The sequence below is a fragment of the Macaca thibetana genome, chromosome 13, assembly GCF_024542745.1.
Source record: "Macaca thibetana thibetana isolate TM-01 chromosome 13, ASM2454274v1, whole genome shotgun sequence".
NCBI lineage: Eukaryota > Metazoa > Chordata > Mammalia > Primates > Cercopithecidae > Macaca > Macaca thibetana.
Window position 1 is genome coordinate 14,311,575 of NC_065590.1, and position 12,295 is coordinate 14,323,869.

The window sequence follows — 12,295 nt, forward strand, 5'->3', positions numbered from 1 at the left end:
AGAATCTGTGAGAGACTGGTAAAATAAAATTAAATGTTTTTTCACATTCTCTGAATTTCTCTACCCATTATAAGAGGAGAAGTAGCAACAATTTGATAACAGACACTTCCACTCATGAGGATTTGCCTATAATCTTAGGTTGGGTTTCTAACGACAAGGATTCCCATGTAAGCACCCTAATGACAAGCTACAGGAAACCCTGAGACTGAAGACAGAAAGTGAGGCAGGGAAGAGATGATGGACAGGGAAAGGTCTTTCAGCAAGCAGCTACCCATGAGGACCACAAGAGCTGAAGCCCACATGGAAACACAGAAGAATGCCTCTGGGCTTTTCCACCTGAGAGGTGAGGGAGCTGGGCTATTTATACACTTCACGTGTTCTCACTGGTTTAGGCTGTTCTAGGCGATGCTCATTTCAGCTCCTGAGGTCTACCGTATGTGCAGGCAGAGCTGCTTCCCCAGCTTCAGAGACAACAGTGAGGTGCAGACATGACCATGGGGAGTCAGCAGAAGTACAGTGAAGGAAAAAGATTGTGGGTAAAGACAGAGACTGCAATGTTCATGAAGAAAAGATGGGGTTGTTAAATCTGGAACTTGCGCATGTGATAGATCTCTCTGGAATAACACGCTGCCTGGTCAATTGCAAGCAAATACTTCAGAAGTCAGACAGGTCTTCCAGGCAGAGCATTGGCATCCCCAAACCTAGGCTTCCCAGAGACCTCTGAGGGCCACATGATTGGCAGTTTTACCTTCTGTTGCAGGTGCACTGTGGATTCTTGGGGAGCTCCAGAGAATCCTTCTATTCTAGTATTTGCATCTTTGACTACCATGCCCCCAAGTCTTTCATAGGCTGTCGTTTAGACTCTCATTCCTTCTATTTAGAAAACAATCCCACTTGAAATTCGAAGAATAGCTTCTTTTTAGATATTAATTGCAACTTACACCATAACTCAGACTCCTCAGGTGTAATCATCTCTCAACAGAATTGCTCTTAACAGATGGGGGCACCAGGAGGAGCAGCTGAGGCAGCTCAGCCTCACACATCTGCTTCCCTGGGTGGTTAATTTTATGACTTGCAACACTATGGGAGGGTAACTGTAATCCTTTGACAGTAATAAGTGGCCAAATCATCAGACTGCAGGCTGCTGATGGTGTGAGTGAAATCTGTCCCAGATCCATTCCAATGAACCCAGATGGGATCCCCTTCTACCATTTGGTGCAGCATAGACCAGGAGCATAGGAGCTTTCCCTGGTTTCTGCTGATACCAGGGTAATTCACTGCTAATGCCCTGATTTGCTTGGCAAGTGATGGTGACTGTGTCTCCTACAGATGCAGACATGGAGGATGGAGACTGGGTCATCTGGATATCACATATGGCACCTGACATTGAAAACATAAAAACAAACATCTGCACAATCAGTCTTGTCATTAGAAGCCCTCCCTGAAGAGCCAGGCTGTACTGATCACATTGGCTAAGTAAATTCCTAGTGTTCTCTCCTCACCTGGGAGCCAGAGCAGCAGAAGCACCAGGAGCTGAGTGGGGGCCCTCATGTCCATGCTGTGTCCTCACTGGGACTGGTTCCTGCACAGAGTGTGACCGGCCTATTAAGAAGTCTTCAGGGGAGGGGGCTGTGCTCTCAGAACATGCAAATCAGCAGGGGATGGGGCAGGCTGGGCACTGCTGCAGGGCCAGCTCATCTCAGTAACTCAGCATGGGAACAATGTCCCCAGGGTGCCAGGTCAAAGCAGGGCAGTACAGATATGTCTGTAAATAACATGTTTCTTTCTGGGGACCATTTTGTAACAAAGCATATTTTTTGATACTTCTCAAAATTTGAAATACTACTGAGTATCTGAGGAAATAATGGATTCCACTGGTGTATTGGGATTATTTAGGAGAATATTCTTCTCTGTGGGAAACTCAGTAAAGTTTTAGAGGGCTCCATCATCAGGTATTCGATATACTCTGAAAGGAACAGGGATACTTTGTGGTACACTTGCAGTATTTCTGTGAAATTGTTTTTTTCTTTTTTTAAAGGGACATTTATCAAGATAATGTTAAATATATTTAAAAGTATTTTAGAGTGACTTTAATCCATTATTATTATCACTGTATGTTCAAGCAATTCCCTGCAGATGCACAAAGATGATACACTAAGTCCTCGAAGTGTGTGTTGCTCACAGATCTACCATTATCCAAGTCTATGGGCCTCTCTAATGAAAGAGATTTTATGGAACGCATCTTATTTTTGGTTTGAAGACCTCCATTTTCTATTCCCTGTTCTGTCATTGGTTATTTCTTCCCAGGATTCATCAACATGAAGGACTGACTAGTGATGCTAGATTTGATTACTTCAACAATAAAAAAGTCACTTGTTTCTTCCTCCAATTATAGAAGCATGGATTAGGATAAATTTGAAATTATCCAGGGATCAATTGTCCCCAAAATAAAAAAGACCAAGATCATATCCCCTGATTAATGATCTGAGCTGCACTGCCCACCAGCCTGTTCCTGGGGGCTCAGGAGCAGCTCTGCTGGAGCCTGGAGAGCAGGTGATGGGGAGAGCTTGGGATAGACCAGGACAGTGAGTCCTCTCTCCTAGTGAGGGAAGCTGCTGCTCAGGGCATGTCCCTGCCTTTCACTATCAATGCCATTTTCCTCTTTTACTCTTCAGCAGTGAGGGAAGGTCATCCTAACCCAGATGCCAGCCTCCTATCTCACATCTAGGACAGAGTCCCCATCGCCTATTAAGCAAATAACCATGTATATGGGGAAATCACTTGGATTTGGATAAAACTGAACACAGACTTGCACCCATTATATCTCACACCTTTAACAGCGGCCAAGGCATCTCAGCCTGGTGCAGTAGCAGAGGAAGTGGATTGAACTGTATCAGCATCAGTGGGCTTCAGCCTGAGTTCTGGGGAGTATTACTGATGCCTGACTAGGAGTGATCAAATCACTGTGGTGGATCCCCTGCACACACCCTTCTTGCCTATTCAGGAGCCTGAATTTTGAGAAACTTACCCATTTAGAGGGGAAAATGGAAACTTCCTATTTGCCCTCTAAAGGTTTACAGAAAATGAATGGACAAAACACAAATTAATAGAAGAAAGAGGCAAAATTTTTTTTCTTTTTTTTTAATTATACTTTAAGTTCTAGGGTACATGTGCACAATGTGCAGGTTTGTTACATATGCATATATGTGCCATGTTGGTGTGCTGCACCCATTAACTCATCATTTACATTAGGTATATCTCCTAATGCTATCCCTCCCCCCTCCCCCTACCCTATGACAGGCCCCAGTGTGTGATGTTCCCCACCCTGTGTCCAAGTGTCCTCATTGTTCAATTCCCACCTATGAGTGAGAATATGAGGTGTTTGGTTTTCTATCCTTGCAATAGTTTGCTCAGAATGATGGTTTCCAACTTCATCCATGTCCCTACAAAGGACATGAACTCATCCTTTTTTATGGCTGCATAGTATTCCATGGTGTACATGGGCCACATTTTCTTAATACAGTCTATCATTGATGGACATTTGGGTTGGTTCCAAGTCTTTGCTATTGTGAATAGCACCATAATAAACACACGTGTGCATGTGTCTTTATAGCACCATGATTTATAATCTTTTGGGTATATACCCAGTAATGGGATGGCCAGATAAAATGGTATTTCTAGTTCTAGATCCTTGAGGAATCACCACACTGTCTTCCACAATAGTTGAACTAATTTACAGTCCCATCACCAGCGTAAAAGGGTTCCTATTCTTCCACATCTTCTCCGGTACCTGTTGTTTCCTGACTTTTTAATGATCGTCATTCTAACCAGTGTGAGATGGTATCTCACTGTGGTTTAGATTTGCATTTCTCTGATGGCCAGTAATGATGAGTATTTTTTCATGTGTCTGTTCACTGCATAAATGTCTTCTTTTGAGAAGTGTCTATTCATATCCTTCACCCACTTTTTGATGGAGTTGTTTGATTTTTTCTTGTAAATTTGTTGAAGTTCTTTGTAGATTCTGGATATTAGCCCTTTGTCAGATGTGTAGATTGCAAGAATTTTCTCCCATCCTATAGGTTGCCTGTTCACTAAAGAGAATTTTACACCAATGTCCCTGATGAACATTGATGCAAAAATCCTCAATAAAATACTGGCAAACCGAATCCAATAGCACATCAAAAAGCTTATCCACCATGATCAAGTGGGCTTCATCCCTGGGATGCAAGGCTGGTTCAATATACACAAATCAATAAGTGTAATCCAGCATATAAACAGAACCAAAGACAAAAACCACATGATTATCTCAATAGATGCAGAAAAGGTCTTTCATAAAATTCAACAGCCCTTCATGCTAAAAACTCTCAATAAATTCGGTATTGATGGAACATATTTCAAAATAATAAGAGCTATTTATGACAAACCCACAGCCAATATCATACTGAATGGGCAAAAACTGGAAGCATTCCCTTTGAAAACTGGCACAAGACAGGGATGCCCTCTCTCACCACTCCTATTCAACATAGTGTTGGAAGTTCTGGCTAGGGCAATCAGGCAGGAGAAAGAAATAAAGGGTATTCGATTAGGAAAAGAGGAAGTCACATTGTCCCTGTTTGCAGATGACTTGATTGTATATTTAGAAAACCCCATCGTCTCAGCCCAAAATCTCCTTAAGCTAATAAGCAACTTCAGCAAAGTCTCAGGATACAAAATCAATGTGCAAAAATCACAAGCATTTCTGTACATCTATAACAGATAAACAGAGAGCCAAATCATGAGTGAACTGCTATCCACAATTGCTTCAAAGAGAATAAAATGCCCAGGAATCCAACTTACAAGGGATGTGAAGGACCCCTTCAAGGAGAATTACAAACCACTGCTCAATGAAATAAAAGAGGACACAAACAAATGGAAGAACATTCCATGCTCATGGATAGGAAGAATCAATATCATGAAAATAGCCATACTGCTCAAGGTAATTTATATATTCAGTGTCATCCCCATCAAACTACCAATGACTTTCTTCTTCACAAAATTGGAAAAAACTACTTTAAAATTCATATGGAACCAAAAAAGAGCCCACATTGCCAAGACAATCCTAAGCCAAAAGAACAAAGCTGGAGGCATCACGCTACCTGACTTTGAACTATACTACAAGGCTACAGTAACCAAAACAGCATTGTACTGGTACCAAAACAGAGATATAGACCAATGAAACAGGAAAAAAATTCTTTAAAATGTAGAGGAAAAATCACAAGAGACTGGTTACCGAAATACATAGTGAGGTCCACATGCTTATGTGCCCTTCAAGGGAGTGGGAAGAGAGGAGGGTAGGCAACCCAGGAGAAATTAATGACTTAAAAGAAATGGGTCATCAAGAGAGAAGGTATATTAGTCAGCATTCTATAGAGGGACAGAATTAAAGAATATATATGTATGAAGGGGATTGTGATGTTTAATACTGAGTGTTAACTTGATAGAATTAAAGGATACAAAGTATTGATCCTGGTTGCGTCTGTGAGGGTGTTGCCAAAAGAGATTAACATTTGAGTCAGTGGGCTGGGAAAGGCAGATCCACCAGTAATCTTGTCGGCACAATCTAATCCACTGCCAACGAATATAAAGCAGGCAGAAAAATGCAAAAAAAAAAACCCAGAAACTGGCCTAGTCTCCCAGCCTACATCTTTCTCCCATGCTGGATCCTTCCTGCCCTGGAACATCAGACTCCAAGGTCTTCAGTTTAGAGACTTGGACATGATCTCTTTGCTCCTCAAGTTTGCAGATAAGCTATTGTGGACCTTGAGATCCTGTAAGTTAATATTAATAAACACCTATATGTATGTTTGAGTGTGTGTGTGCTTATGTATATATAAATACATATCTCACCTGTTCTGTCCCTCTAGAAATCCCTGGCTAATACAGGAAGTGTATTAAGTATTAACTTAAACAATCACAAGGTCTCACAATAGGCTGTCTGCTGGCCAAGGAGCAAAAAGAGCCAGCCAGAGTTCCAAAACTGAAGAACTTGTTCGAGGGGAAGAAGCATCCAGCACAGGAGAAAGATGAAGTCTGGGAGGCGAGGTCAGTCTCTCTTTTCACATTTTTCTGCCTCCTTATAGTCTACCATACTGCCAGGTGATTGGATTATGCCCACACAGATGAATGGTGTGTGTGCCTTTCCCAGTCCACTGACTCAAATGTTAATCTTCTTTGGCAACACCCTCACAGACATACCCAGGATCAACACTTTACGTCCTTCAATCCAATCAAGTTAACACTCAGTATTAACCATCACAAGCCCACCTCTTGTCAACTTGAACCCACACACATCTCCTAAGATCAAACATAATCTCAAAATAAAGACAATAATAAGGTCATAATTACCCCTAACATAATACAACTACCCTTCCTACAACCAGAAATGCATCAATCCCCAACCCAAATACTATTACATAAGGTGAACCATACTTAAATGCTGATATGAAGTCAATAACTCTTATGTCACCTGATAACGAAAAAGGAAATGAAATCAAGATATTTTCTTAGTACAAGTGTACACATGCACAAACATGTTTTTAAGAAAAGAAGAAGGAAATACTCATGACAGTTCCAGTCCTCATTTCTGCAGCCAGTTACATCGTCGTAGCTGGTATTGATGACTACCTTCTTCCACTATTCATTCTGTATTCCCTTTGCCTTCAGCAAGCACCTCAGGAGGTCATGACCCCAGAAGGATCTGGACCATTTGTAGTCCTACCTGGATTGGGCTGTTGTAGTTTCCCACTGACCTTAATTACAGTGCTTGAAAATACAAAGGGACGCCCTAGTGGATCTCCTGTATTCCATGCATAGTCTGCCTCCTTTCCTTGTGGAGTAGTGGACTGACTTTAGGATTCCAAAGTGTCCAGGTGGCAATCTTAACTTTCAGTTTAACGGAATCGTTATTGTGTCTCTTGGTGGCAGCATTCCTCCCTCTGGAACTAAGACGTCTAGGCCAGCCGAACATAATGTCGTGGGAACAGAAAGCAAAATTTTTGCTAGTGGATCACTAGGGGTGATAGAGAGTGGTGCCACTTTCACTTCCAGCCCTTGATTCCTGGACCTGTGAATCCTGGCTATAGGAGAAACAGTACTGTACATTGGGCCACTGGGCGCTCATTCAGAGCATACATGGCCTTCTGGAGTACGTTACCCAGCCCTGCAATGTATTGTAACCTAGTTGACATTGTAATTGTGAATTTAAAAGGCCATTACACCATTCTATCAATCCAGTTGCTTCAGAATGATGGGGAACATGGTAAGACCAGTGAATTCCATGAGCATGAGTCCACTGCCTCACTTCTTTAGCTGTAAGTGAGTGTCTTGGTCAGAGGCAATGCTGTATGGAATACTGTGATGGTGGATAAGGCATTCAGTGAGTCCATTAATGGTAGTCTTGGCAAAAGCATTGCTTGCAGGTAGGCAAACCATGTCTGCCATGAGTGTCTATTCCAGTGAGGACAAAACTCTGCCCTTTCCATGATGGAAGAATCCCAATATAATCAACCTGCCACCTGGTAGCTGGACAATCACCTCGGGGATTGGGGCAATACAAAGAGCTCAGTATTGGTGTCTTCCGTCGTCAAACTGGGCACTCAGCAGTGGCCATAGCCAGGTTGGCCTTGGTGAGTGGAAATCCACGTTGCTGAATCCATGCATAGCCTCCATTCCTGCCTACATTGCCACTGTGTTCGTGGACTCATTGGGCAAGATGACAGGAGTGTCTGGGGAAAGTGGGTGAGTCCACAGAATGGGTCATCTTATACACTTGATTATCAAAATCCTCCTCTGCTGAGGTCACTTGTTGTTGAACACTCACATGGAATACAAATATCTTGACAGCTTTTGACCACTCAGAGAGGTATATCTCCAAACCTTTTCCTCAAATTTCTTTGTCACCAAATTTCTTCTTTTGTCCCTGATCATTCAGCCAAACCATCATTTCTCTTTCCTCAATGCAGTTACCCTAGTAAAGGCTGGAGGTCTCTTTGGAGAATGATGGGAGAAAGATTAACTGCATAAATTATCGGTAATGTTGTGGGGTCCTTCCTCAAGGGGACCCGGCCTCCCCTTCATTCAAGGGGTTCTGGGTCTATAAACTCACTCAAGTCTGGAAATTGATTGAGGGGCCATGAATCTCTGTTTTTATAATTCCAATTACTATATTGCTCCTTTGATCTAGAAATTTTCTCCTTATATAAATTAAGTAGGAATGCAGTAGGCTTCATATCAATTTCACATCTAGGAACACCATGATTAATTAGCAGTGCCAGAGCTTTACATGAGTCAGACTATTCAGATTGCTGCTTTGTCTCTTCTGTCCATTACAGTAGCTATGCCCACCTTGCCTTTGAGGGTTGAGTGCCACCACTTGGCCCCTTACACCTTAGGATCCAGTTATTCTCAATTGTATTTAAATTTTGTAATTGAGTGACTACAGTTCTCACTATTAGATCTGACATACAGAGAAGAGCCATTACAGGGCTCTTCAAAGATGCAGGTGCTGCCCACACAAAGCTATTTTGCAAGGCATTTGTCAAGGGTATTAAGTATAGAGTCACTAAACTCCTTGCTTCTCAAGAGCGATGATTCAGAAGTGTCTAATGCATTTATTTTGCACAACTCTCTAAACTGTTCATGCCAAGGACTATCAGTGTTCTCCATACTATTAGAAGTTGGGTCCTTAGAATTTTGGGTTCTAATCATATTAAGCAGCCAGTTGCAGAAACCCCAAGACCAACGGAAGAACTCCATCCTTAATATTCTGTTCCTGTGAACCATTCCTGGTACCAAGACCTCTGTTAGTAAGGGCTCTCTAGAGGGACAGAACTAACAGGGTGTGTGTGTGTGTGTGTGTGTGTGTGTGTATGAATTTATTATGTATTAACTTACAGAATCACAAGGTCCCACAATGGGATGTCTGCAGACTTGAGGAGAAAGGAGAGCCAGCTCAGGTCTCAAAACTGAAGAACTTGGAGTCCAATGTTTGAGGGCAGGAAGCATCCAGCACGGGAAAGAGATGTAAGCTGGGAGGCTGGGCCAGACTCACTTTTTCACCTTTTTTCTGCCTGCTTCATATTCACTGGCAGCTGATTAGATGATGCCCATAGACTAAGTAGGGGGGTCTGCCTTTCCCGGCCTACTGACTCAAGTATTAATCTCCTTTGGCAACACCCTCAAATACACAGCCAGGAACAATACCTAAATCCTTTAATCAAATCAAGTTGACACTCATTATTAACTATCACAGGATTACAGGCCAGAGCCATCACACACAGCCTTATTGTATATTTCATGCAATATCCTGATTTCACATTTTATCTGTGACTTAATAAAGTTTTCTTGCTATGACCCCAAACTGGTAATACTTGAAAGCACATTCAAATATATTCTGGGACAATTCATAACTGGCAAAATTTTTAGCCTTGTGGAAAGAGTCACCTTACTGGCCAGTTAGCTGTCAATTCCCCATCATTACTATCACTTCTGGGAGCACATTTTCCAAAACCCCTTTTCTCTATATGGTTTCTTTAGGGTTGGTCAACGAGAGGCACTCCCATGAAATGCGGAAGTCAGAGTGGGGGTACAATGACACCTGAAGTAAAATACGTAGAGTTTTGTGTGAACTGGAGAATCACCTGAAGACGTGCTGCGGGCAGCTGAGAGCATCAGCACTCCCAGTCCTGGACGTCCCAGACGGGTCTGAGGATCACCACACGGGTACTCAGCACATACCACCAGGGGCAGGTGCACTCTGGCTTCTGGAGGAGCACCTGAGAATTCCCTGTCTCTGGTACCTGCTTCATGAATAACATGCCATAGGCTTTGGAAACACTGTGGTTTAGACTCTAATTTATCCAGTTTGAAGAATTTCTCCTTGGAATACTGAGAATAGCTTCTCTTTTGCTGTATGAATTCCAATTATCCCATAACACAGACTCCTCGGGTGGACTTACCTCTCTTCTTTTCAGTCAGGACAGGCATTGTGATGTCTTTTCTGCGGGGATGAGCGTGAAAGAGGCTTAGGGTTCAGAGGAGCCTCCCTGGTCCCCTCTACAGACATCTCCCAATGACTTTCAAAATCTGACTGAGTTTGAGAAATGCCCTCAGCAGATAGAGGCACCAGGAGGAGGATCTGGGGTGGCTCAGCCTCACACATCTGCTTCCTTGGGGGTTTATGTTATGACTTGTAACACTGTGGGAGGGGTACTGTAATAATGTTGACAATAATAAGTTGCAAAATCTTCAGACTGCAGGCTGCTGATGGTGAGAGTGAAATCCGTCCCAGATCCACTGCCACTGAACCGAGAGGGAATCCCACTTTGCAAACTGGATGCCTCATAGATCAGGAGCTTAGGGACTTTCCCTGGTTTCTGCTGATACCAGGCTAAATCATTGCTAATGCCCTGACTTGCCCGGCAAGTGATGGTGACTGTGTCTCCTACAGATGCAGACAGGGAGGATGGAGACTGGGTCATCTGGATGTCACATCTGGCACCTGAGATTGGAAATATAAAACAAATGTCCACACAATTAATCATCTTGTAAGAGAACTTCCAGAACTTCCCTGAAGTTCCAGAGAGTGAAAGCTGAGTAAATTCTTTTTTTCCTTTTTCCTTACCTGAGAGCAAGAGCAGCAGAAACCCCAGGAGCTGAGCGGGGACCCTCATGTCCATTCTGTGTCCTGACTGGGACTGACTCCTGCACAGGGTGCGACCAGCCTGTAAAAAAAGTCTTCAGGGCAGGGGGCTGTGCTGTGGGAACATGCAAATCAGCAGGGGATGGGGCAGGCTGGGCACAGATGCAGGGCTGGCTCATCTCAGTAACTCAGCACAGGGGCAGTGTCCCCAGGGTCTCAGGTCAGACTAGGGCAGCGCAGATTAACCTTGAGAGAATACATTTCTCTTTGGTGGACATACAGTTACAGAACATATTTCTGAAGTGAATTTTCAAAATTTTCAATGAACCTAAGACTAGATTAAGTCATGTATTATATACTTGTATTAGGAATGCATAGGAAAGCATCACTTTCGACAGAAAATTCATAATAAAGTTATAGAAGTGAGGCTGTCAGAACTTTCAGTTACTCTCAAAAGAATTTGATGAGTGTGAAAGTATTTAGTGCTATACTAACAATGTCTCTTTCTGTGTCAAATTGTGTTTTTTTAAAGAAAATAAAAAGAGTTTATCATAAGTATGTTTAATAAATTCAATAAAATTTACTAATAAACTTAAGCCACTGTTCTTAGCATTATACGGAAAAGAGATCTGCTGAGAATGCACAAAGATGATAGCTGTGACATGCATAGATCTCCATTATCCAGAGCTACGGATCTCTTTAATGCTCAGGGGCTAAATTGGCTGCACCCTATTCTTGGCATGAGGATCCCCATATGCTATCCCCTTTCCTGCCTTTGGGTATGATTTCTTATGGTGCACCAGCATGGAGAGCTGACTGATGATGCCAGGTCTGATTATTTCAACTAAAATCTCTGTTTCACTCGCTAACTATAAGAGCCTGGATTAGGATCATCATAAACCATTGATCAATCTAGGCTCAAATAATCAATTGTTTCAAAGTAGAGTAAGAAAGCCCACATTCCCGGGGTAAAGCTTTGAGCTGCACTCCCCCATCAGCCTGTTCCCCTGGGGTCTCAGGTGCATCTGCCCTAAAGCCTGGCTTTCTGGAGAGCAGATGAGAGAGAGGCCCTGGGGAAAGGCCAGGTCAGTGAACCCTCCCTCCTTAGCAGGAGTGGCTGCTGTCCAGTGCATGTTCTTGTCGTGCAGCATCAGTAATCCTTTCCTCTTTTACTCTTTAGCAGTGAGTGAGAACATCATCCTGACCCAGATGCAGCCTTCCTGTTTCAAATCCATTAAGAGAGAGTCTCTATCTCCTGCCAAGCCACTGCCCATGTAGATGAAAAAATATTTTGAATCTGAATGCATGACTAGGAGTGGCCAGACCAAGCTCTCGCAGCCTGTGCACAAACCACCTGCTGCTTTTCCAGGGGACTGGATTTCAGGGAAATGGCTACAAAAAAGCCTAACAGGATCCAGATATCCATATTCAGAGAGATGCAACTCTGGACTCAAGTGCACTTTTTTTTCTGTATAATTTTAGCGGCCATTGTTACTACATCTTGGCTTTTCTATTGATTCTACTTCAGCTGACTTTCTATGGTGCTTTCTGCCCCACTGTGCTCTCACTGAACCTGAGGAAGGCAGCTCTGCCTGCAATTAAGGCAGACCTCATGGC

General features: G+C 42.9%; 2 gene segments (V, D, J or C); both read right to left on the reverse strand.

Annotated features, from left to right (window-relative positions):
* The window catches only part of LOC126934455 (immunoglobulin kappa variable 2-28-like), a 182,063-nt gene that overhangs the window by 81,360 nt on the left and 88,408 nt on the right, over window positions 1-12,295 (reverse strand).
* Window positions 10,215-10,735, reverse strand: LOC126934471 (immunoglobulin kappa variable 1-39-like). The segment is given in 2 exon segments: window positions 10,215-10,537; window positions 10,661-10,735. Coding segments are annotated over 2 exon segments (378 nt in total).